This window comes from Muntiacus reevesi, chromosome 3 (genome assembly GCF_963930625.1).
Source record: "Muntiacus reevesi chromosome 3, mMunRee1.1, whole genome shotgun sequence".
Lineage (NCBI taxonomy): Eukaryota > Metazoa > Chordata > Mammalia > Artiodactyla > Cervidae > Muntiacus > Muntiacus reevesi.
The window spans coordinates 164,370,809-164,396,433 of NC_089251.1; the positions used below are offsets into that span (position 1 = coordinate 164,370,809).

The 25,625-nt window shown below is 45.9% G+C and overlaps 1 protein-coding gene across 3 annotated transcripts in view; it reads left to right on the forward strand.

The window, feature by feature from the left end:
- TAGAP (T cell activation RhoGTPase activating protein) overlaps nucleotides 1-22,535 on the forward strand; it is a 35,102-nt gene extending 12,567 nt beyond the window's left edge. Inside the window, exons 2-11 of one of the 3 annotated variants that reach the window (XM_065927739.1) lie at nucleotides 12,976-13,017; nucleotides 13,619-13,703; nucleotides 13,794-13,847; nucleotides 14,142-14,208; nucleotides 15,509-15,672; nucleotides 16,351-16,512; nucleotides 16,983-17,092; nucleotides 18,484-18,679; nucleotides 19,407-19,521; nucleotides 20,468-22,535. In XM_065927739.1, the coding sequence (XP_065783811.1) occupies nucleotides 12,976-13,017; nucleotides 13,619-13,703; nucleotides 13,794-13,847; nucleotides 14,142-14,208; nucleotides 15,509-15,672; nucleotides 16,351-16,512; nucleotides 16,983-17,092; nucleotides 18,484-18,679; nucleotides 19,407-19,521; nucleotides 20,468-21,732 (2,260 nt within the window). In that variant the 3' untranslated portion in view covers nucleotides 21,733-22,535. Of the gene's footprint in view, nucleotides 1-12,975; nucleotides 13,018-13,618; nucleotides 13,704-13,793; nucleotides 13,848-14,141; nucleotides 14,209-15,288; nucleotides 15,361-15,508; nucleotides 15,673-16,350; nucleotides 16,513-16,982; nucleotides 17,093-18,483; nucleotides 18,680-19,406; nucleotides 19,522-20,467 lie in introns of those variants that run through there. The other 2 variants (XM_065927740.1, XM_065927741.1) reach the window with 2 other exon arrangements.
- Nucleotides 22,536-25,625: the final 3,090 nt, after the last annotated feature.

Here is a 25,625-nt window from a genome sequence, read left to right on the forward strand (position 1 = left end):
AAGGGACTGCTGTTTAAACTTGAAAGTGCCTTTTCTTGTATGGCAAGAAAGATTCAACTAACACCTATGTATTCTATCTACCTGGTCATTTGTGATGTGTAAGTGAAAGGACAATGTTATACACACACACACTCACAGCATGTTCCGGTAGATAGCAGTAAAGGAAGCTCTCCTTCAAGTGTTTAGGAATTTGCAGAAGGGCGTTTGTAGATAGCCCAGCCCTCATAATGAGGAACAGACACCCTGCGGGCAAACAGCCGACTCCAAGTTTCAGAACAAGCCAGTGTAACTTGCGGTCCATTTGGTTTCCTTAACCCAGGGCCGCTGGAAGTGAGTCACCAACAGGTGATTACCACATTTATCTGAAAAAAAGTAAAATCAGCAAAGCTGTTTCGTTAGATCTTAGGCCTCTAAGTGAATCAACAGTGGCTGTTATCTCTCTGGCTGTCTATTAAAGGTTCTTGGGATTATTCTCGACACGAGGTTGAGGTTGCACAATTCCTTTGGAGTAGCCCCTGCCCCAAAGTTTTTTCTGGAAAAACAGCATCGAGCATAGCAACCAGGATCTGAGATGCACTCACTACCTGATAAAGCAGAAGTGTCACTTCTGACTGGGGAAGCTGTTATTTTTCTCATTCTTACAGATGAACATTTGTGAACTTCCTACTGGGCCCCCCGGGGCTGTCTCAGGGTGTCAGAATGAATTTCTCCGTTGTAAGGGCCTGCAGGCTCATCTCAGGGGCAAGACAAATGCTTGCAAGCCAGCAAAGTGCTGGGATTGTGGCATAACCCAGTGATTATAAAGATGTCCCTATGTAAACCACCCCAATGCCGAGGATGCAGGAGTAAACACAGTTACTTTTTCCTGACACTTCTCTCGGAGGCTTTCCAAGTATGGTCTGCAGCCCAGGCTGGGACTCTTGGGGGATGTACAGTTCCTGGACCTTTCCCCAGACCTGCTGAGTCAGAGGCGCTGGTTTCAAGGCCCCTCATCAGGGTTTTAACGTGTCCTCCAGGTGATGCTGGGCTTCCCTGGTAGCTCAGCTGATAAAGAAACTGCCTGCAATGCAGGAGACCCTGGATTGATTCCTGGGTCAGGAGGATCCCCTGGAGAAGGGATGGGCTACCCACTCCAGTATTCTTGGGCTTTCCTGGTGGCTCAGACAGTAAAGAATTGGCCTGCAATGCAGGAGACCTGGGTTCGATCCCTGGGCTGGGAAGATCCTCCGGAGGAGGTCATGGCAACCCATGGAGAAGGAAATGGCAATCCACTACAGTAGTCTTGCCTGGAGAATTCCTGGCGGGCTACAGTCCATGGGATCCCAAAGAGTCGGACATGACTGACACACACTGGGTGATGCTGAGAGGGGCTCAAATTTGAGCAACACTATTTGGCAAATTGGGGGAGCGGGGGAAACTGTTGCTTTTTGAGATTTACTGAACTTCTCACAAAGGATACATCTCAGAGAAATGGCATTTGGGCTCAGTTTTGCCATCAACATCTACAAAATTTAGGACAGTTTTGTTTTTTTTTTAATATGTGGTTATTAACATTTTGTATAATGTTTTGTGGCCCAAAGGCAAGAGGGAAAACCTTGTGATTCTTTTATCTGTAGGAAAAACCCAGGAGTCATGGGCCTCAAAGATCACAGCGGGTCCCTGGTTCAGTTCATCCACTCGCAGAAGGGGAGGGCTAAGGAATTACGAATATCAGTGGTGTGTCCTGCTGACCACACACTCCCCCAGAGCTGAGTGCAAATTTGTCCTTATTCTTTCGATCCACTTTCTCATCCCCCTTCCTCTAAGGGTAGTTATCAGGCTTACCAGAATCGGCATGGATTCACCTTGACCCCTCTACCGAAAGGCTCTTGCTGTTTAGTCACTCAATCGTGTCCGACTCTTTGTGATCCCATGGACTGTAGCCCACCAGCCTCCTCTGTCCTTGGGATTTCCCAGGCAAGAATACTGGAGTGCATTGCCATTTCCTACTCCATCTGAGCAACATCCCGAGATCTAACTCAGAACCAGTCTGGACTAGAGCATCCTAGAGACTCCCATTACCAAGGGGAAAAAGGCACTCATTGTCCTCACCACTAAGGGGTGGTTGGTGGCTGAACCTGAAAACGGGAAGACCAAGCCATCCATCGATCACAGAACCCTCATCACTGACAACCTCGCTCAGGCTAGGTTGGAGCTCTCATAGAAACCCCTGCCTCTTGTGGGAGCTGTGACTACACTCCCCTACATACGGCCACAGCATCCTGAACCCCCAGCCCCGGGCACCGATGCCACCTTCAGAGACCATTCCCAGGAGACTTTCTCGGGAGGCACCAAATAAGGCATAGTGTCTGCGAAAAGGACCACACAGATTCAAAGTGACAAATACTTTTCTTTTTAAAAATTTAAGCAGGGAGGTAAAAACCCTGGATAATTTTTTTCACATGACAAATGAAAAAAGCATTAAGTTTAAAAAAAAGAAAAGAAAACTAGAAGAACTATCTCTTTAAAAGGTATTTTGGAAACTTAGGCTAACTAAACATTTTTCCACAGTTACTACTTTTTAGTTCGGATTTTTTTTTTTTTAACAACTGCTGCACATGAATTTTGTAGACTGCTAACAAAGAACCTCAGTTGTCATAATTTTCTCTGTTTTTCTTCAAAAAATCTGCTGAATTATTCTGTAGTTAAATGATGCTCAGGGTTGCCGACTTATCTTTTTTTGACATCGTGTTTTCTTTGTGCAATTTTGGGGACCAAAATACAATCACAAAGGAAGGCTTCTTTAGTTCTTAAAGTGATCTATGCAAGTAAATTGGAGTGTTGCCTTGCCTATGACACTGAGCTGGTTATATCATCAGCAATTCACAGATTCTAATCTCCTAATCTCAAGATAGTTTATTTCTAATTCTTTATTGTGATCTCAATAAGTGGGGAAGGCAGTTTAAAAAGAACATTTTGTTCTAGCCTTTCTTATTTTTCAAGCCAGCTTTCTGAAAACACTGAGTTCTTCAAATGTTATTTTATGCTGAGGCGATTTTGTAATTCCAGTACAAAGATTAATTATCACAAAGATCTGGAAGGCAGATTTAAAATATATATGTATCCACCGCAAAAATGCAGGCATTTTGTGGACACAGCAAATGGTTCTGCAAGACACAATGACACCTGCAATATTAGGGACGCTGTGGCCCCAGCAAATCTCGGGGATGTTCGGGTAACCGTTGTGCAGGAGCAGAGTTAAAGTCTGGCTGGAAGACAGCCCTTTTCCTACCAGGAAGAAGAATAACCCTAAAGGACATGGACTGGATTTCCTCTGCCCCAGCCCAAGCCCCCACATGCCCTCCATCCACGAGCCCTGGACTGGGAGAAGCTGGGACGTCTCTCCCCACCCCATCCAGGCACCCACAGACTTTGATGGATGTTTCTTAGAGAGGCAGGCAAGGAGTTTTACTGCTAATTCACTACAACCACAGTCATCTAATAAAAGGAATTTAGTGCTCTGCAAGTCAGTGAATCCCATGCCTTCACTAAAAGGTGAGACCTGAGCCCAATCTGGCTGGAGGACTCAGGACAGTGGAGAATTCACAGCAGAGAGAGGAAAAGCCTTGGACCATGGCTGACTCCACCGGGCCCTGGTCCTTGATTCTAAGTCCTGGTGTCCAGGCCTCCTCAGCTGCACAGAATGGAACCTGATCCCCGGGGTCGGTTCAGGTCAGTCGCTTGGTCCTGTCCAACTCTTTGAGACCTCATGGACTGCAGCACGCCAGGTCTCTCTGAGTTTACTCAACTCAGTTTACAACTCCCGGAGTTTACTCAGACTCATGTTCATTGAGTCAGTGATGCCATCCAGCCATCTCATTCTCTGTTATCCCCTTCGCCTCCCACCTTCAATCTTTCCCAACATCAGGGTCTTTTCCAGTGGGTCTGTTCTGCACATCAGATGGTCAAAGTATTGGAGTTTCAGCTTGAGCATCAGTCCTTCCGATGAACACCCAGGACTGATCTCCTTCAGGATGGATGGTTGGATCTCCTTGCAGTCCAAGGGACTCTCAAAAGTCTTCTCCAACACCACAGTTCAAAAGCATCAATTCTTTGGCGCTCAGCTTTCTTTGTAGTTCAACTCTCACATCCATACATGACTCCCGGAAAAACCATAGCCTTGACTAGACAGCCCCGGGGCAGGTGAATCCAGAGGATCTGAGAGGAAACATCGCAGGATTTCCTGCCCCCAGAGGAGCGAGGCTTCGGTCGGTGGAGGGCGGGAGGTGATGAGGCGGGAGGTGATGCGACGGTCGTGATCGTGCCCTCCAAGTTCACCAACACAACCAGCACCCAGGCGCTGAGCCCTGCTGTCTCACTGTCTCAGGTGAGGCCTCCTTACTGCGGCCAAAACCAGAAAGTCCGTCGGCCTAATTCTAAAGGGCTGGTGTCAGCGTCAACCTGCCAATCATGATGGCCAGACCTGCCAGGAGCAGACGTCCTTAAGGTCTTAAGCATTAAGCACTCCCCCATCACTGTCACTTCACGACAGAGGGAGAAAGAGGCTGAGTAGCACCTTTCAACCCCAATAAACATAGAGCGAGACTGAATTGCTTTCATGTAATAACAGGATTTTGTTGTGGAGGGTAATAGAAGTGTAGGAAGTTCCTACTCTGTAGCATGTACTGTGGAGGGCACTTGTCAGGACAGAAGGTGAAGGTTGGCCCCTGGTTTCTGGAGATGCAGGGTGAGCATCTGCAGAACCAGGGAAGGGAGCTTATTCCTTCTGGAAGAGTCTGTGGGATGGGTCTTAGGGAGATGGGGCTTGAGCTGGACTCAGAGGGTGGGAGTGAGGATTCCACTAGGCTGTGGTGAGCAGCCTTCCAGGGAGGAGAGCAGCTTCACCACAGGACGGCAGAAGAAGGAGTGCACCTTTATTGTTGTTCAGTTGCTCAGTCATGTCCGACACTCTGTGACCCCATGGACTGCAGCACGCCAGGCCTCCCTGTCCATCACCAACTCCCGGAGCTTACTCAAACTCATGTCCATTGAGTCAGTGATGCCATCCAACCATCTCATCCTCTGTTGTCCCCTTCTCCTTTTGCCTACAGTCTTTTCCAGCATCAGGATCTTTTCCAGCGAGTCAATTTTTCAAAGTAAGTGGCCAAAGTATTGGAGCTTCGGCTTCAGCGTCAGTCCTTCCAGTGAATATTCAGAGTTGATTTCCTTTAGGATGGACTGGTTGGATCTCCCTGCAGTCCAAGGGACTAAAAGTGCAGTGTACTTTCTAGGGAATAACAAGATTCTGTGGCTAAAACATGACAGGTTGGGGAGGGGGGCTCATAATCAGAGAAAAGGCTCGATTATTTTGAAACTTTTTTATTTGTAACTTGAAGAACTTTCTAGAAGGCCAGGGTATCCATCGGTCATTAGGCACTGCCATGATGCAAAAGTCCTTGAGGAAATTGTGACCTCTCTTGGGGAAAAGACTCCTCCATGCAGGAAGTAGTTGCTTTACATGCACGTTCAGTCATGTCTGACTCTTTGCGTCCCTATGGACTGTAGCCCACCAGGCTCCTCTGTCCATGGGACTCTCCAAGCAAGAATACTGGAGCGGGTTGCCATTTCCTCCTCCAGGGGATCTTTCCAACCCAGGGATCGAACCCATATCTCCTGTGTCTCCTGCATTGCAGGCGGATTCTTTACCACTGCACCACCTGGGAAGCCCTAGGAAGTAGTTGATATCACTCTAAGAAACTCAGGGCTGTGGGTCACAGAGAGAAAGGAAGAGTGAGCTTAGAATGGAAAGACTGGTTTTCAAGTGGTCCCCCATCAATGGTCCAGTCTATAAGAAGAGCCAAAAGGTATTACTGCTCTGCATTTGGCAGGGCTCTAACTTACTCTTCTTTTGGCACATGGGAGTGTGTGTGCTCAGTCATGTCTGACTCTCTGCGACCCTATGGACTGTGGCCCAACAGGCCCCTCTGTCCATGTGATTCTCCAGGCAAGAATACTGGAGCAGATTGCCATTTCCTACTCCAGGGAATTTTCCAGATTCAGGAATCAAACCTGCATCTCTTGCGTCTCCTGAATTGGCAGATGGATTCCTTACCCCTGTGCCACTTGGGAAGCCCCTTCTTTTGACATACTTACTACTAACTGCACTAACATAGGGTGTTGTTGGCTGATGGACGAATTATAGACAAGTGGAAAATGCTAATCTGTCTGTGGAACTGTTTCTGTAGGTCACTGAGTCTTTGGTGCTATGTATTTTTTTAAAGATGATGTAAATTGTATTCTGGTGGTTTAGCCGCTAAGTCGTGTCCGACTCTTGTGACCCCATGGACTGTAGCCCGCCAGGTTCCTCTGTCCATGGGATTCTCCAGGCAAGAATACTGAGTGGATCGCCATTTCCTTCTCCAAGGGATCTTCCCAGTCCAGGAATCAAACCCAGGTCTCCTGAATTGAAGGCAGATTCTTTACCAACTGAGCTATGAGGGAAGCCCCTCAAATTGTATTCAATTGATTATTATTAATGAAACTGACAGAAGGAGATTGTGAAGTTTCAGGACGATGTCCTAAATCTGACTCTGTCTGTTAAGTAAGAGCTCCCCATAGGGATCCACCTGGACTCGTGTGGTCTATGTTGGTATACTGGGTTTAGACATCGCATTTCCACTAATAAATGAATCACTTGAAGGATTATCCTTAAGAGAAATCATGGAAAGACTACTGGCCTTAGTATCCAAAGACTCAGGTTCAACAGAGTGAACTTGGGTAAATGAACTGACACGTGGAGCCCCAAGTGACTCAGCTATAAGACAAGGAGAATGACTACTCACTGTTGTTCTAAAAATGATGTCAGATGAGGTATCTGAAAATGCCTAGGACAATACAGTGCATATAGTAGGTGTTCAGTAAGTGTCTCGCCAGCCCTCTATTTAGCCTTGAACCGTTAGAATGCAGAGCTGATGATGGATTTCATGTAAGAACGTTGCCTACTGAGAAGTGTCTTGGTCTGTTTTGAGGGTGGGAGGCGTGGGGACAGCAGGGGTTAAATAGAAGAAGCTGGAAGCCTGTATCCCAGGAGAGGATAGGATTTAAAACAGGGAAGGTTTACAGGAGAGGGGACAGGTTTCACTCTGACATAGCCAGGAGCCTTCTACTGAATCAGGGAATGGCTTCTTCAGGAGTAGGAAGGCCCTGAGAAAGAGAAGACTTCAAGAACAATGTCAAAGAGACGATTTGGAGGAGGTGCTGCAAAGATAAAAACATCGGGATATGAACAGGGCGTTAAATTAATTGCTCACTTAAAACCCATTCAGCCCTGATTCAGGGTCAGTAAATATCCGTGTGTAGTCCCATAATTCAGTCTCCAAAAAAAGAAGAGGAAAAAAGAGGAGAAGAAGGAGAGGAAGAAGAAGGAAAAAACAGAACTGAATATAATTTATAGCATTTGCATTTTAAGTATTTTCTTCCTTTTGAAAAGGCACAAAGTTATCACAACATAATTAACAAACATATTATTCTGTTTTTTCAAAAGAGTTGTTACTGAAACACTTAATGGACATGCTCATATGTGTTTCTTATAATAATAGAGTCACTAATTCATAGTAAGTTTAAAAGACATGAGCCTCTACATGAAAACATACATATATATAACCCCCCAGCAACAATCAAATTTCATTTAAAAATTCACAAAGTTTTAAATGACACATCCAAAGAGAAATAGCACTTCTCTTATATCCAGCTTCCTCATTTTTCATATGTTGATGGCTGAGTTTAGAGTTTATATATAGAAGGACATTTATATCATCAGGAGAACTGAGAATAAGTGTAGTGAAGCGACACCATACTGGACACAAGCCTCGGAAGTGGAGGAAAAGGGGTGAGGACCACCCTGGGCAGCTGCTAACAGAGTCATCATGGAAAACATGGAAAATCACAGTCCAGCAGATGTGAATGAGCAGGAGAGAATCCTGTATTCCCTCTAAGACTTGTCGAAGCTGTTAACAGACAACATGCAGAGAGGAGTGACGGACCGTCAGACAATGCACCTTGGCAAGGATTTGCATTTGAAAATGGTTATGGAGAGGGAAACGGCACCCCACTCCAGTGCTTCTGCCTGGAAAATCCCATGGACAGAGGAGCCTGGTAGGCTGCCGTCCATGGGGTCTCGAAGAGTCGGACAGGACTGAGCGACTTCACTTTCACTCTTCACTTTCATGCATTGGAGAAGGAAATGGCAACCCACTCCAGTGTCCTTGCCTGGAGAATCCCAGGGACGGGGGAGCCTGGTGGGCTGCCGTCTATGGGGTCACACAGAGTCGGACACGACTGACGCGACTTAGCAGCAGCAGCAGCAGCAGCATAGTAAAGATAATAGGTAAACAAGACACGCATGTGGAATTTTCTCACATGGAAAGATATGATGGAAATTGGCAGTTCTCAAACTCTGTTAGTCTCAGGAAAACTTAACAAAATCATTGACAACTCTAAAGCTCTCTGATTTATCTAAGTTATATCTACCAGTACGTATCTTAGGAGAAAGGAAAACTGAGAAAAATTTAAACCACAGGAAAATGCAAGTCCACATTCCCATAGCTGTCAAAACATCCCATATTGTGTGGCTTCTGGAAAACTCCACTGTATACTCTTGAGAGAATAGAGTCAAAAAGGCAACTAGTATCTCCATATTGTTACAAAATAGTTTGACCTTGTGGACTCTGCTGAGAGGGCTCCAGGGGTCCCTGAATGCACTTTGAGAACCACTGGTAACATGAGTTTTTGAGCTCCAGCTTGGAGAAGGAAATGGCAACCCACTCCGGTATTCTTGCCTGGAAAATCCCATGGATGGAGGAGCCTGTCCATGGGGTCGAAAAGAGTCGGACACAACTAAGCGACATGTTTGTTTGTTTGGGCTTTTCAGAAAAGGCAAAATGGGTGGGTCCACGATTCCCCCACCCGTCTCTCACAGCAACCAACTTTAAAAAATGCTCTTTTTTTTTTTAATTCTATATATCTGGATTCTAGATTCATCTGCCTGTGGTTAAGAATCTGCACTTCCACTGCTGAGGGCCTGCGTTTGATCCCTGGTCGGGGAACTAAAATCCCACATGCTATGCAGTGTGGCCAAAAAAAAACAAAAAACAATCCCATGGCAAGAGAGGAAAAAAAGGTTTTAAATCACTGGTAGAATGTGGGGCTTAGGGCATAACATAAGCTGCTGTATGGATGAGGAAAAAATATGGTGTTCATTTATAAAAAGAAGGAAATATGTCAGTTGAGACTGGATGGTTTAGTTGTAAGAGCATTGTCAACATTAAGTTTCTTAGAATAACTTAAAAAAGTATCCAATGAAAAATTCATAAAACACACATATTTTGTAGTAATACTCTATTGTGACTACTTCATAGGTGAATGTATTTGTATAGATATTATTAATTGTGCACCTACCACTTCCTGACTCTAGGGTAGGATAGCATATGGTGCTGTGCTTAATTCTGTTTGACTCCTTGTGACCCCATGGGCCGTAGACCCCCATCAGGCTCCTCTGTCCACGGAATTTTTCAGGCAAGAATACTGGAGTGGGCTGTCATTTCCTCCTCCAGGAGATCTTCCCGACCCAGGGTTCAGACCCATGACTGTTGTATCTCCTGCATCAGCAAGTGGATTCTTTACCACCAAGCCTCCATAACACCCTTTTTTGTAACAGTAAATCGAAATCAGCGAGTTCATTTCAGAGTTTTCTAAGGGGAAAGGGAGGCTGAAAGAGCGGTAGCATCTGCAGTTGTAGTAGGAGTGCTGCGTTACCCCTGGCAGTTTCAAGAGAGGGTGCCTCCAGCTGGAAACCTGGCCGCCAACTCCATCCTGAGGTCACCCCCCGAGACACCGGGTTACGGGGCAAATTGTAACAGCTGCGTGCTTCAGTTTCTCAAAGTGTGCCTTATCATGACCTCCTTTAAGTACAAAGACAATAATACTATCCATATGAAAAAGGCGTAGAACTCCAGGTGCTAATAATGAATTAAGTCAAGGTATCTGTCAATTTTTTGTTGAGGAATAACAAACATACAGAAATGTACACTTAAGATTAGCAGCACCAGGTTCAATCCTTAAAGGTGATGCTGTTAAAGTGCTGCACTCAATATGGCAGCAAATTTGGAAAACTCAGCAGTGGTCAGAGGACTGGAAAAGGTCAGTTTTCATTCTAATCCCAAAGAAGGGCAATGCTAAAGAATGTTCCAGATATCATACAATTACATTTATTTCACATGTTAGCAAGGTTATGCTCAAAATCCTTTAAGTTAGGCTTCAGTAGTATGTAAATCAAGAACTTCCAGAAATTCAAGCTGGGTTTCAAAGAGGCAGAGGAACCAGAGATCAAATTGCCAACTTTCGCTGGATCATGGAGGAATGAGGAGTTCCAGAAAAACATCTATTTCTGCTTCATTGACTACCCTAAAGCCTTTGACTATATAGATCACAACAAATTGTGGAAAATTCTTAAAGACCTGGATATACCAGACCACCTTATCTGTCTGCTGAGAAACTTGTATGCAGGTCAAGAAGCAACAGTTAAGTCCAGACATGGAATAACTGCCTGGTTCAAAATTGGGAAAGGAGTATATCAAGGCTGTATATTTTCACCCTGCTTATTTAACTTATATGCAAAGCACATTATGCAAAATGCCAGGCTGGATGAATCACAGGCTGGAATCAAAATTGCCAGGAAAAATATCAAGAACCTCAGATATGCAGATGATACCAGTCTAATGGCAGAAAGCAAAGAAGACCTTAACAGCCTCTTGATGAGGGTGAAAGAGGAGAGTGAAAAGCTGACTTAAAACTCAACATTCAAAAACCTGAGATCATGGCATCCAGTCCCATCACTTCATGGCAAATAGAAGGGAGAAAAGTGGATGCAGTGACAGATTTTATTTCCTTGGGCTCCAAAATCATTGCGGATGGTGACTGCAGCCATGAAATTAAAAGATGCTTGCTCCTTGGAAGGAAAGCTATGACGAACCTAGACAGCACCTTTAAAAGCAGAGACATTACTTTGCCAACAAAGGTCTGTATAGTCAAAGGTACAATTTTTCCAGTAGACATGTACCTGTGAGAGTTGGACCGTAAACAAGAGTGAGCACCAAAGAATTGATGCTTTTGAACTGTGGTGCTGGAGAAGACTCTTGAGAGTCCCTTGGACTGCAAAGAGACCAAACCAGTCAATCCTAAAAGAAATCAGTCCTGAATTGGAAGGACTGATGCTAAAGCTGAAGCTCTAATACTTTGGCCACCTGAAGCAAAGAGTTGACTCATTTGGAAAGACCCTGATGCTGGGAAAGATTGAGGGCAGGAGAAGGGGACAACAGAGGATGAGATGGTTGGATGGCATCACTGACTTAATAGACAGAATTTGAGCAAATTCCTGGAGATAGGGGCTTCCTGGGTGCTTCCCAGGTGGCACTAGTGGTGAAGGACCCACCTGCCAATGCAGGAGACATAAGAGATGCAGGTTTGATCCTCAAGTTGGGAAGAACCCCTGGAGAAGGAAATGGCAACCCACTCCAGTATTCTTGCCTGGGAAATTCCCTGGTCAGAGGAGCCTGGGGAGCTGCAGTCCATGGGGTCACTAAGAGTCGGACATGACTGAATCAATTTAGCAGCAGCAGCAGGTGGTGTTAGTGGTAAAGAACCCGCCTGACAACGCAGGAAATGTAAGAGATACAGGAGGGTACGGCAACCCACTCCACTGTTCTTGTCAGGAGAATTTCAAGGACAGAGGAGCCTGGTGGGCTACAGTCCATGGAGTTGCAAAGAGTTGGACCTGACTTAGCAATTGAATAACCACAACAACCAGGTCAAGAGATGGAACCCCCTCAGAGTCAAGAGATGGACCCTCTCTGACCCCCTCAGAGTCACTACCCAGCCCTACGGAAATGACATGCTGGCTTCTAATAACACAGATCACTTTTGCTATTTGGGGGCTTTGCATACAAGGTACACTCTTTTGTGTCTGGCCTCTTTCCCTCGACATTATTTTGTGAAACCCAGTCATGTCGTTGAACTTAGTTGTAGCCTATGCATTCTCAGGGCTCTCTAGGACTCCTCTGTGTGAAAATGCATCACACTGTATGTATCCATTCTGTTGTCAGGGTATTTGAGTCATTTCATATATAGCCTAGGCCATAGGAAAGACCAGAGATCCTCTTTTATCCAGAAGGTGGGATCTACAGATGAAATTCACCGTCTCCTTTCTACTTTCAAATGTCCAATCAAAGGAAATCGTTTGTTTACCTCCCACATCAGAATTTAGAGTTGATCTGACTATGACTTAGTACTGAGTTAAGGAAGGGAAAGGTTAACATGTAGACAGCCTGCTCTGGTGGACTCGTCACGGTTCCAGAGGAAACTGACTTTGGATGATGACTGCATTCCAAAAGAGACAGCATGTCTCGGCTTTCTTGGAGGGGCCATATCCCGCACCCAGAGTGTGCTTATCAATGTACCGATGAACACAGGAGACGGTGGGTGGGTGGGGAGACTGCACCCAAACAGGATACCAAAAAGGGGGGGGGCACCTGAAATGATCACTTTAGAAAATACGATGATGTTTACGTATGGAATAACACAATTTCTTATTCACACATCCCACCTGTGACATGAATCAGAGCCTTCACCTAGGGCCATATGTCATCTTTTCCACTCTCGGTGGTTTACAGATGTTTGACTTTGAAGTTGGAGAAGAAGAAGAAAAAAAAAAAAAAAGAAGCAGAGCTGCCCTAAAAGAAATGAGGAAGTGAGAGCTCTGCAGTGTCTGGCCCGGGCGACAGCCCATGATGCTCCTTCCGGTCTCAGCAACATTCTGAATTTCCACCTGCCCGCCCCCTCTCCCTTATAACGCAGAGCACGTGAAGTTAGAGCCATTCAGTCTCCTCACTCAGCCGGATTAGTAGGAGCAGGGTGTCATGCTATCTTTCCAATTTTCCACAGTTCACGGGAGGTAAAAGAAGTCTGGCTGGAGGCCCTCCGAGGGTAAGTACCATAAATTGGCCTGACACGACAGTCAGCTGCCTGGCGGGGTCACTGGGCTTTGAGATCGTATCCAACAAAAGCGGGTTTCACCATGCAATAGGCAACACGTAGTGTTATGAAGAGTACTCGGACAGCTTCGCTTTCATGGGAAGCCTGCACTTCAGGGGCTCTAGGAATTCTGTACGTGTTATCTTTGTTTTATGTCTGCCATAAGCAGCGTCCTGGGGATCCACTGTTTGCCTTTTTCAGGTTACATGAGAAAATCTGTGCAAAGCCCTTGACACAGTGCCCTGGCACATCGTGAACTCTCCTCCCAAAATGTTAGTTGTCACTGTAGCTGTTCCTCAGATTATCTCCTGATGGGAGCTTAATAAATGAAAAGCAAAGTTTGGCGTTGTGAAGATGTCACGTTTAAAGCTTTTAGAAAGTAGTGTGTTCAGATGCTGTGTTTAATAGCGTGAGACATCTGGTAACACATAACTGACATTAAATGAACACTTCTCTAGTAGTTTCAGACTTTCTGTTTTGTCAGAGTGGGGCTGAAACTGGCCATTGCATTCCGTGTATCCCTCCTCACTCCTTCCCGAATGATTTTTCATAGACAGAGCCAAGGCCACACAGGAGCAAAATTCATCACTGAACCGTCAGCCCGAACTCCAATGAAGTTGACAAGCAGCTGCCATGCGGTATGTGCCCTTCTTACATTTACTACCTCAGATTTTCTCACCGGCAAGGGTCAGAGATGTTTACTTAATTTGACTTTTTCTCTCTTGTAGTCAAAAACACTAAATGCCTGTGATATGGAGACATTAATTGAATGTCAATCAGAGGTAAGAAAGCTGTTTTTCGAACTTTTTATCTGCACTGTGAGATGGAAAACGTTGTTTTAATTGAATATCATGCATGTTGTTTAGTTATCAGAATAGAAAATCAACATGATAAGTTGTAGTAAACACTAATGTTAATTGAGGTCTTATGTTATGATAAGCAAGACATTAATATTGATTCTGAAAAAAATTAATGGACTACTAACTGTTGATATGAATAACATGTTGAATATATTTTGTGGGGAAAGACTGGGCAGATTTCTTCAACCATTTTCATTAAAATAAATATATTTTTAGGGTAATATCAAGGAACATCCTCTGTTGGCATCATGTGAGAGTGAAGATAATATCTGCCAGCTAATTGGTGAGTTTTGAAAACACACTGATCTTTTATGTAAATGCTAACAACCAGTGTTCTTGGTTTGCCAAACCACAGTGCTTTACTAGGGATTTTTTTCCGAAATGTTCTCTTAAAGACCACAGAACATTAACCCTTGCCTGGCAGGAAGGCTCCAGCTCACTGGACAGCAAGTGTTCTGAGAGAAAACATTCTTCCCAAGTCAACCTTTCTCCCATTCAGAGGGGTTTTAGTGGGGTTGCAGATCTCTGGCCACTTCTGTTCCGACAATTGAAGTGTGCATACGTGTGACAAATATGCAGTTGCCTTTTCCACTCTCTCCCTCCTCTAATGGAGAATGATTCTAAGAGTATATGAAGCAACTGTTGCTATCTTAAATCCCAAAGGACCCACCGTTCAGTCAATTTTTTCCACAATTCATTGTGTTGTAATGTAACCCTGACCCAGTTCTCTTGAACTATAAGGACAGGCCAATTCTCTATCCATCCTCTTCCACTTGCTGGTATAAAAAGTACAGAAACATGTGCTAATGCATTTAGAAAAGTATAGCTTTTTTTTTTTATTATTAGAAAAAAAAAGGAGAAGGAAGGAGAGAGAGGAAAACAGAAAGAAGTAAACTCATGAGTGGTGATACCATTGTGCAGACATCTTCAGGATTTTGCAAGGACCGATTATCCTGGAAAATTCTTCCTGAGCATTTCCAATTGCCAGGTCTAGGTTCTAACCTCCCTGCCCCGTCCTAACGCTTCCTCGGGGAAAACCCTGCAGCTGACTGCAGACAGACTAGCTCCCTCTAGTGGTGGGTGCTAGCGCGGCCGCTGAGGTTTAATAGCCCGCCCAGCCTAGAGCCTTCAAAATGGTTTTGAGCAAGTCACTTCCTGTTAAGTTTCGTTTTCTTCACTGGTCAGAGGAGGGATTAAAACAATCTGTTTCACATCAGAAATAGCCACCAACTATCCACCGTGGTTATTAAGGTCAATATGTTACGATGATTGTTTATCTATCTGCCTAGTTAGACTTTGCTCCTTTTCTAGAGCAAACAGCTGGTAAAGAGTAAAAACAGGAAAGGTGGAGACTTTGAGGAACCGTGGTGTTGCTGTTGAGGGGCTGGTTGCCCTGGTAACCATGTGGTTGTTTTTTGGTTCACACTAGATTAAGGTTCACACCCTTTGCTTCCTCAGTTTTTCGAAACTGTTTCTCCCACATGGCAAACCATACATGACACTATCTGTTGTCTTATCTGGATCCTTCTGTGCTTATCAGTATGTTAATCTAATTTCTCTTTGCCTTGTTTTCTCGGCCGTAGAAATCAAGAAGAGAAAGAAGGTGTCTAACTGGCTCTTTCTCATGAGAAGGCTCTCTTCTTCATCAGATGTTTCTGCAGCTTCGGAGCCAGAATTGAAGACATCCCTTTTCGAGCAGCCCTTGTCAGCCATCTGCAGTGACAACACGCTCCCGGGACCCATTCAGGTAGGCACGCGTTCACCCAGAACCTCCTTCAGTTTTCTATGAAACGTCCTCGGGAAACCTGAGCGGCTTTCTCATGCTGAACTTGTTGGGGTGGGATTTTCCGTTTTTTTCCCACGTTTGGAAATGGTGTTCCCACCTAAGAATGCAGTCAGGAGAACTTACAGGGCGGCTTACATTCTAGAAATCAGTTGTATTTGCCAGTGAGCTCAGGTCGATGGTCCCTCCATCCTTCTGACTTAATGGAGTGAAGAAGGCTAAAAATGGGTAGCTTCTGAAAAACCAACAGATTTATGGAGCTTGTGATCAGACATCCAGTGTTTACATGGAATGACTCGAGAGGAGGGAAGCCCAAAATCATTTTAGGCTGTGCAAATTCCAGCTTTCCCGATGTACCTGCTCTTAGAAACATGGCAGGGTTGAGAGAGACAGTTGAAAGTAACAGACTGAAAGGAATCAGACTGGGATTAATAGTCTCTTGTTAAGATGATGTTAGTATCCTGGAGAACTAACTTTTACGGAGAGGATATTGTATAGCAGGTAAAGTTAGCTATTGTTCATGTCCACTATTTAAATTCTTTTTCCTACCGAAATACAGATGTTTCCTCTATCAGTAGCAGCAAAGTGTGACTTCAAACCCCGGGTAACCATTTCCTATTTCTATACCCCTCTTCCTTTTAGGATATTCTCACTATTCTATGCCTTAAAGGCCCTTCCACTGAAGGAATATTCAGGAAAGCAGCCAATGAGAAAGCCCGCAAGGAGCTGAAGGAGGAGCTCAACTCCGGAAGCATGGTGGACCTGAAAAGCCTCCCTGTGCACCTCCTGGCTGTGGTCCTCAAGGTGAGTCCCAGCATCGGTGCCAAACAACAAGCTCTGATGGGCTCTGACTCACTGACTCTCAGGGGATGAGAATCAGGCTCTTCGCCCTACACGGCAAAGGCGACTGATTGTGGCATCGCGCTGTTTTAGTTCAGCCTTCATTTATGTGTATCAGCATCTCTGTTTCTGTGATCCCAGATTCCAACCAAAAAGTGCTGCATTCAGTTTTCCCCAGATTTCTCTGAGAACAGGCGCTCGGACTGTCCCACGGCCCAGCCCGTTGCCCTGAGTCTGGTGGCCCCTTGGATGGTGGCCTTAACTGTGCCCGTTGTTAGGAAAGTTGCTGAGAGACAAGTTGGGGGGAGACTTCAGGCTCATTGGATGCAGGCAGGAAGGGGTGATGAGCAGAAACTCCTGAGAGGGGATGAATGAGACGGAAGTTAGGATGGCAGCATGTTATGTAACATGAACGGTCTGCTTCCTCCCACCAGGATTTCCTCAGAAGTATTCCGCTGAAGCTCCTGTCCTGTGACCTGTTTGAGGAGTGGATGGGCGCCCTGGCCAAGCAGAGCGAGGAGGACCGGATCGAGGCGCTGAAACAGTAAGTCACCCGTGCAGTCCCCGCCCGGGGTTCCTCACCGACTGTCAGAGTGTTTCATGTTGCAACACTGAAGGAATTCACGTGGACTCGCTCACCTGCTCCTAGAATACAAATCTAAAGGTACCCTGGAAATGTTCAAAAAGTAGGTTTTTTTAGCCAAGTGAAAGGAGGCACCTCTGTCAAAAGGTAGAAAGTGAACTTCAGTACTCACAAATCCCAACAGGTAGGGAGTCTAAAGATATAAGTAGTTCAAGAAGGTATGAAACGAACTCACAGATGAAAGCCTCAGAGCAGGCTAACCAGCCACGTGTAGGAATCTGGAGTCTTCACTTGTCCACACTGATGCGATGCAAAGCAACAATTCTCCCATAAAATGTCCCTTAGTAAACAGTCTGCAAGGGCTTGTTTGTTGACAAAATTCCATAGTGTATTTATTCCATATTCTTATAATCAACCAAAATGAAAACTCTATAAAAATAAATTACAACGGCAGCAGAAAGAATACCATATATAAATCAAAATGTGACCTGTTAGTGCCTAGAAAATCTTACACACCTAACTTCACAGTATCAGCACTTTTGCCAAATCCTATAAAAGTGTGTCTATATATGATGATTGTCTCACATGGCTAAGTATTATCAATAGCATATTTATTGAACTGAAGGCATTAGTGTGTCTGTCCCAAAATAAGAATTCCGAGATTACCACAATAAACTTCTACTTACAGACACAAAGGTCTTTCTTAACAGTATCTTATGAGAAATGAATGATCCTTATGTTAGAACCACCGTCTCTTTTTTTGAAAATATGAGGCTTTACAATTCTAATTTATTAGTCATTGTACCAATGTTGCCCTTTTAGTGCTGACCTCATTATTTTTATGAACATGCTCTTCTAAACTGATTTATTCTTCATAAAGCTTTCTCAGAATGGTATAGAAATGTGTCTTCTTCGTTTGATGAGCACAGTTCAAAAAAAGGCAAACGATTGTATTCTTTAGAAAAACCAGTCTTGCAGTGTTAGAAGCAGGAAGACATTCCATATGGCTAAATGGTTTCTCACAAAATGATTTTCAAAATGTGTTAGAGTTTATTGCAGGAGTTAATGATTCGTAATCTAAGATCTGTGTAAAGAGTAAATGGCCGTGTTACTGGTGTCAGGATCATAGAGGCCAGTTTTCTAGGGCTTCAGGCTCTTGTGGTTCAGTGATTCATTCCATGTCAGTTACCACTGCAAGTGTCTGAATGAATGTTTCACAATGTTTCTTGTGAAAACAGACCTTCCTCATTTTAAAGGAAGCCTGGGTCAGGCAGCCACTTTCAACTTGCTCCCCTCAAGCTAGATAGGCCATGAACCTCCCCTAAAACCAGCTTTCCCCACCTCTGTTCCAGGGTTGCAGACAAGCTCCCCCGGCCCAACCACCTGCTGCTCAAGCACCTGGTGTCCGTGCTCCATGTGATCAGCAAGAACTCTGAGGTCAACCGGATGGACGCCAGCAATCTCGCCATCTGCATCGGGCCCAACGTGCTGAGCCCGGAAAACGAGCACAACCTATCGCTGGAAGCCCGGAGAGACCTGAACGATAAGGTTTGTGCCCGGCTATTTCTGCGAAACTCGACATCTGCCTGTCAAAGCCAAGCAGTGAGGTCTGCTGCGGCCCCAGGTCTACTCTCTGGGGTGCATCCACTGGATGAGACCCGGTAAGGCCAGGTCATCCTCCGAGACAGAGGGCAAGTGATGCCCGTCTCTCCACCGCTGTTTCCAGGCCCTTTCACTTTGCTCTTTTTTGTGCATCACACTCTGTCAGTTCAGCTACCAATCCGGGCAACTCCTTTAATGAACATTTTGGTTACTTTAAAGTAATAGGTCTTTTAAATTCACAAAGTTAAAAGACATATCTCAAAAATAATTTTCATATAGGTGATTATTACCAATTTTCTGAATGCTCCTTTCAGACACGGTTAAACATCTCTTATGTCGATTTTGAAAGTAAAAATGTTGGTTGCTCAGTCGTGTCTGACTCTTTGCGACCCCATGGACTATAGCCCACCAGGCTCCTCTGTTCATGGAATTCTCCAGGCAAGAACACTGGAGTGGGTAGCCATTCCTTCCTCCAAGGGATGTTCCCAACCCAGGGATTGAACCCAGGTCTCCTGCATTACAGGCAGATTCTTTACCATCTGAGCCACCAGGGAAGCCCATTTTGGCACCTCCCTAACTGCTGACCTTCCCTATATCTCCCTTGGTAACCTTCTTCCTTTAAAAATAAACACAGATCTCATTAAGCTGACAAGCTGTTAACTTCTCCTCACAGGTTAAGACACTGGTGGAATTCCTCATCGATAACTGCTTTGAAATATTTGGGGAAGACTTTCCAGCACATTCCAGAATTGCTTCTGACGAGTCCCTGGAACACACGGACAGTTCAGGTATGGAACATGTTCTCAGCTGACTCTGACTGTGGGGTCAAGTTCATGCCTGGCTACCAATCCAGCCCAGTAACATGAAACACCCCTGGGATCTGAAGAAGTTACCAACACACATCACTGAATCAGAGTAGATGCAGGTCTGTTGAGACGTCAGCAAGCAGGGAAACTTTTCTCTTGAATTTTCCTGCACTATTTCCTCAGGCTACAGCCTGGCACCTTCCCCTTCCTGTTCTAAGTCATGAAGAACTGCTCCTTTTACTAAGTAACCTTTGGCTAGAGGGTTGGGGTAAGAAACTTTTGTTTCCACACAATGGAATATGGGTCTAATGGGGGTCTGTTAAAATAGGGATGAAAGTGAAAGTGTTAGTTGCTCAGTCCTGTCCAACTCTTTGACCCCATGGACTATATAGCCTGCCAGACTCCTCTGTCCATGGGATTCTCCAGACAAGAATACTGGAGTGGGTTGCCATTCCCTTCTCCAGGGGATCTTCCCCACTCAGGAATCGAACCCCGGTCTCCTGCCTTGCAGACAGGTTCTTTACTGTCTGAGCCACCAAAATGGGGATGGATCCAATGAAAAGAGCCGTTCAAAGGATCAGCTTTTAAATCTAAGATCAATAAATTTTCAGTGGAGAGCTGTTTTCTCTCTTCTCATTTCTTCCCTCCCTCTCTTCTCATTTCTTCCCTCCCTCTCTTCTCATTTCTTCCCTCCCTCTCTCTCTCTCAACTTCTCTCTCTTCATTTTCCTACTTATCTTCTCCACCTCAAAATAGTAGGCATGGCAAGAAACGAAACTTGAACATGGCCAGTTTCTTTCATAACAAGCCCCAAATTAGCTTCACCGAATTCCCTAGGGCCATACTTGATGTTAGTAGGGTGGACGGTGCTAAAGTGAAATTCTAAAAGGACCTGAACAAACACTCAACTGTCCCTTACCTTCCCCCAGACATGTCGACCCTGCAGAACGACTCGGCCTACGACAGCAACGACCCTGACCACGACGTGGAGCCTGCGGGCTCCCCAAGCTCGCAGCCCCCAGAGCCCCCGGAGCTGGCTGCTGGCCGCTCGGAGCCCAGAGCCCCGCTGCGCCCTTGGGAGCCCGTGGTCAGCACCACGGCCAGACTGAAGGGCTTCCTTGGGCAAGCGGACAGGAGGTACTCGGACCCCAGCGCCGCATCCTCCCCGGAGTGCCTCGACGTCAGAAGAGCAAACCCGAAACTCACGCGAAGCGAGGACGACTTCACCGCGGTGGCCCACACCACCTCCCGCTTTGCCGGCGAGGAAGCCGAGGACCCGTTTCCCGAGGAGGTGTTTCCTGCAGCCGAAGGCCGGGCGCAGTGGCCCCGGGACCTGGGGGAGCGCAGCCCGACTCAGGACTCGGCGTCACGGTGCGCGCAGGTCCCCAAAGCCGCCTCCAGTGGCTCCCTGGACGCTTTCTCCGACAGCTCGCCCCTGGCCTCTCCTTCCAGCCCCAAAAGAAACTTCTTCACCCGACACCAGTCTTTCACCAAGGCTGAGAAAAGCAAGCCCAACCGAGAAATTAAAAAGCACTCCATGTCATTCTCCTTCGCCTCCCACCAAAGAGTGCTGACCAAGACGCGCAGCTTTGGAGCCGCGAAGCCCAAGGGCTGCCCCCGAGACCCAGAGAAGCGAGGTTCCAAGAAAGAAAGCCAGCTCGCCGGCCGGATCGTCCAGGAAAGCTCGTCGGACGCCCCCGGCCGAGCCGCGCTGGGCTTTAACTCGGGGGCCTACACCCTCTCGGTGGAGGATGTGTTCCAGCTGGTGGATCAGAGGCACCCCGGCCGCCCCCCGTCTTACGAGGAGGCCGTGCGGCTCCAGGCGCTGGAGCTCGCCCCGCGCGGGGGCCAGACGGTGGGCAGCCTGCGGGCCCGCGTGCTGAGCCTGGACGCGGGGCTGCTGCCTCCGCTCCCCGCCCGCCCCCACGGGGACTCGAGAAACAGCCGCGGGCCGGAGCCCCTGGACGGGCTCCGACGGGGGCCGGGGACCGAGCCCTGGAGGCAGAGCTGGACCGACTGCGCCCCTGGGGCCGCGGCAGGACAGGTGCGGGTCCCCGGGACACCCGAGCTGCAGCGGCTGAGAAGCGCCTCCGAGTCGCAGCAGAAGGGCAGGCAGGCCCTGCTGGCCCGGCGGTGTAGCCAGCCCGTGTTTGACGCCGAGCAGCTCCGATTTGCCAAGGAATCCTACATCTAGCGCTCTGGGCCCTTCTGTACACAATGAGAACTGCCTTTAGACTCTTGTTTTCCAAAAAGTCGTGAATAAGCTCCTCTGGCAAGTTGTGTTTGAGACCTCCTCGGAGAGGACAGCCACACAACTTCGCACCGGCACTCCGTGCGCCTGATTTGTACAACACGTAGCACATGTATAAAACGCATCCTAGACAAGGTACTGGGTACATATTCGCAGATATGTGTGTATATATTTGTTTCTGAACTTGTGCCAAACTGCATTGCTGTTCTTTGCCTCCTGAAGTTATTATTATTATTATTATTTTAGTGGTTAGTGTCTAAACATAATGTTTTCTTTTTTTGGCATTGCTTCAAAGGGCAGGTCAAGTTTCATATTTTCCACAAACTCCATTTAGGAGAAAATGTCTAAGTCTCTGTTAGGAGTTTCCTCTGATAAGCCGCTTTGTGATAACTAATCACCTCAGTAGGATGAAAGGAACAGACTGTAAGGAATAGCGTTCAGTGTTTGGAGTTATCAAAGGGCATTATAAACTCCAGCAAAAAAAAAAAAAAAAAAGGCTGTTAATAATGCATGAAAAATACTTCAATGTGTCCTTTAACTGTCTAATTTGAAATTTGGGTAAGTTAGTGAAAATGCATTATATTATGCATCATTAACTGATGTCAAGCACTTTGAGTTTCTTTGTAGTTCAATGGTGTCTTCTCCGAAAGTGTGGAGGAAATTACTTCATACACATCGGGGCGGTCGTATGTAAAACTTCGATATTATCTCACTACAATAAATTGCCTTCCTTATTTCAAAGTAAACATGTTCATTCTTTACTGATATGTTGCCTCCGCTCCCTCAGTTCATAGAAACCCACCCGAAAAATCCTTTACATGTTGGTTCATTCAACCAGCATTTATTGGGACGTCCCGGGTGGTACAGTGGATAAGAGTCCACCTGCCAATGCGGGGGATGCAGGATCGATCCCTGGTCTGGGAAGATCCCACATGTTTCAAAGCAACTAAGCCCAAGTACCCCAACTACTGAGCCCACGCTCTGGAGCCCATGCTCTGCAAGAGAAGCCAGCACAATGAGAAGCCCACACATGGCAACTGGAGGTAGCCCCCGCTCTCCGCAACCAGAGAAAGCCTGCGTGCATAAACATAAATATAAATAAATTTTAAAGAAACAAGCATTTATTGACTACATATCCATTATTTCTCCTTGAATAATGAGACAAGGAGATCAAACCAATCAATGCTAAAGGAAATCAACCCTGAACATTCATTGGAAGGACTGATGCTGAAGCTGAAGTTCCAATACTTTGGCCACCTGATGTGAAGAGCTGACTCATGGGAAAAGACCCTGATGCTGGGAAAGATTGAAGGCAAGAGGAGAAGAGGGAGACAGAAGATGAGATGGTTGGATGGCATCACCGATGCAATGGACATGAAATTGGGCAAACTTTGGGAGATGGTGAGGGGCAGAGAGACCTGGCGTGCTGCAGTCCCTGGGGTTGCAGGGTCGGACACGACTGGGCGACTGAACCACCACTCCATTATTCTAGACTGCCCTGTTCTCTCCACAAATTTGCAAAACCATAAAGATGTACCTTTTTTAAGCTATTTTTGGGCAAGCAGTCACTCAGAGGCTAGAAAATTTAGTGTACAAATATAATATCAGTATTTCCTGGTTTTAGTGACTTTAAGTTTCCAGTACTTTCAAAAACCTTATTTTTACGATGCTCAGTTTGCTTGATTATTAGCAAACACAGTGGTAAAACATCATACATTAGAACATTCATGCTCAATGATTAAGATATTTATCCAGTATCTTGGATACTGGACTTTGATTTTCCTTACTTCATCAATTTCTTTCATAAAACACTGCATGTTTTTGATATGTTAAAGAAGGATTTTTGTGTTGGCTGGCTACCAGGTGGTGAAGACCTAGCCTTTTGAGAAGTGATTTATTAGTAACGTGATATACAGTTTACAATGTTTTCATCCAGACTGCTCAGATCTGTTAATCATGTTCAGATTTATTAATGTCATTTAAATACCTTATTAAGCACCACCAATCATGCCTAAATTTCAACTGGTAGACATTCCCCTTCTGACTGCTGACTTAAGAAAAGCAATCCTTGTCCCATAATTGGACACTTAACAATGATAGTTGGGACTTGCCTGGTGGCTCAGACAGAAAAGGCAGTTTTCAGCACTTTTCAGTTCTGAGCATTGTGCTAAATATTTCAGGATTGAAAGGAAAATCCTCCATCGTGTTTTTAGCAACTTCTCATTGAGAATCAACATTTTCATCAATAGATGACTAACACAATAAGCTAGGTAAGCTCCTATCTATTCCGTGTTACCACTGACCTGACCTCCACATGACCCAACTCAGATCACGAAAACTCTACCCCAGTTTCCTTATTTCACCAAAGCAGAAGTAAGACTGAAAGTCTTCTATTGCATGTAGGCAGTCTAGTTTATTGACAAACATTGATGAGCTTCTTGTAGTCAAAAAGCTACTGTATTTGCATAGTGGAAGAGAAGGTATGACGTGTGTGTTAGTCACTCAGTCGTGTCTGATTCTTTGCGATCCCATGGACTGTAGCCCACCAGGCTCCCCTGTCCATGGAATTCTCCAGGCAAGAATACTGGAGTGGGTTGCCATCTCCTCCTCCAGGAGATCTTCCCAACCCAGGGATCGAACCTGGGTCTCCCACATTGCAAGCAGATTCTTTACTGAGCCATCCAATGCACGGTATGGTATTCCCACTTCTAACCATGAAGTCCACTCACTCTTTAAAACAGGAGAGCCCAACCTGGTCTCCAAGCATGGTCATAGGTTAGGGCTGCCATAACCAAGTAGCACAAATGAGTAGCTGACACAACAGAAGTGCACAGTCTCACAGTTCTAGAGCCCAGACCTGAAATCAAGGTGTCAACAGAGGGCCTGTGCTTGCATTGAGATTTGGATGCTATTAAAAAATGATACGATAGACAAGGACCCCGGAACAGCACAGTGCTGCCCTCCATGGACCCTGGAAGGGCCACACAGTCATACATGGGTCTGAGACGCTAATGCAAGGTGAATGGTAAAACCAGGTTGGAAGCCATGGCCTATATAGGGGCTTTCAACCTAAAGCCAGGTCTGATCCCCACTTCCGAGCCACTGGACCTCTCCATCACCCAGGGTAACCCTGTGTGGATCAGCTTAGGAGGGATCCTCTTAGCAAGGGAAGAGTCGGGGAAGCACGTACATTTCACGTGCCTGTTGGTAGACACTGGCATTCATGCCTTGGAATCTGGCTGAACAGACAGAAGAATTTCTTCCTCTTGGGGAAGGTAGGAGGTTTTCTCCCCTCCTACAAAGAGGGGGACGGGTGGGTTTCCGAAGGCATTCTGAATGCATTTCCTGCCATTAAGCCCTGTGCCCAGCGCCACCCAGGACTTGGTCCAGAACCTGTGGTTGTGAACCAAGCTGGGGGCTGGCCCTGGAACTGAGCAAATGCACAATCGCCTGCGAGCTCAAACCCAGCAAACATAACCTGTGTCACCTGGGGCCTGAAAGCATTGAAGTGGCAGCCATGGCTTGTATGCTAATAAAGCAGATAATAGTTATTGATCACAGTGCTTCCCATGGCTGAGCACGAAAACAGCGAAAGGGCGGTCAGCACTGTTTATCCTACTGCACTATTAAAAGAATACATTCTAGCTGAAGTTTCCTGATCGTGATCTCACAAGGGACCGCCAGTACACGCTTTCCTCCTGAAGGGTCAAGTGCTGGAAGTGATGGAAACCCATATCAGATGAGATCTCACATATTTTGAGTTTCTTTTTTAATTGACTTATGTAAGATGATAACGCTTTATTTACAAAGGGAGAATTACTGAGGAATCAGAGTAT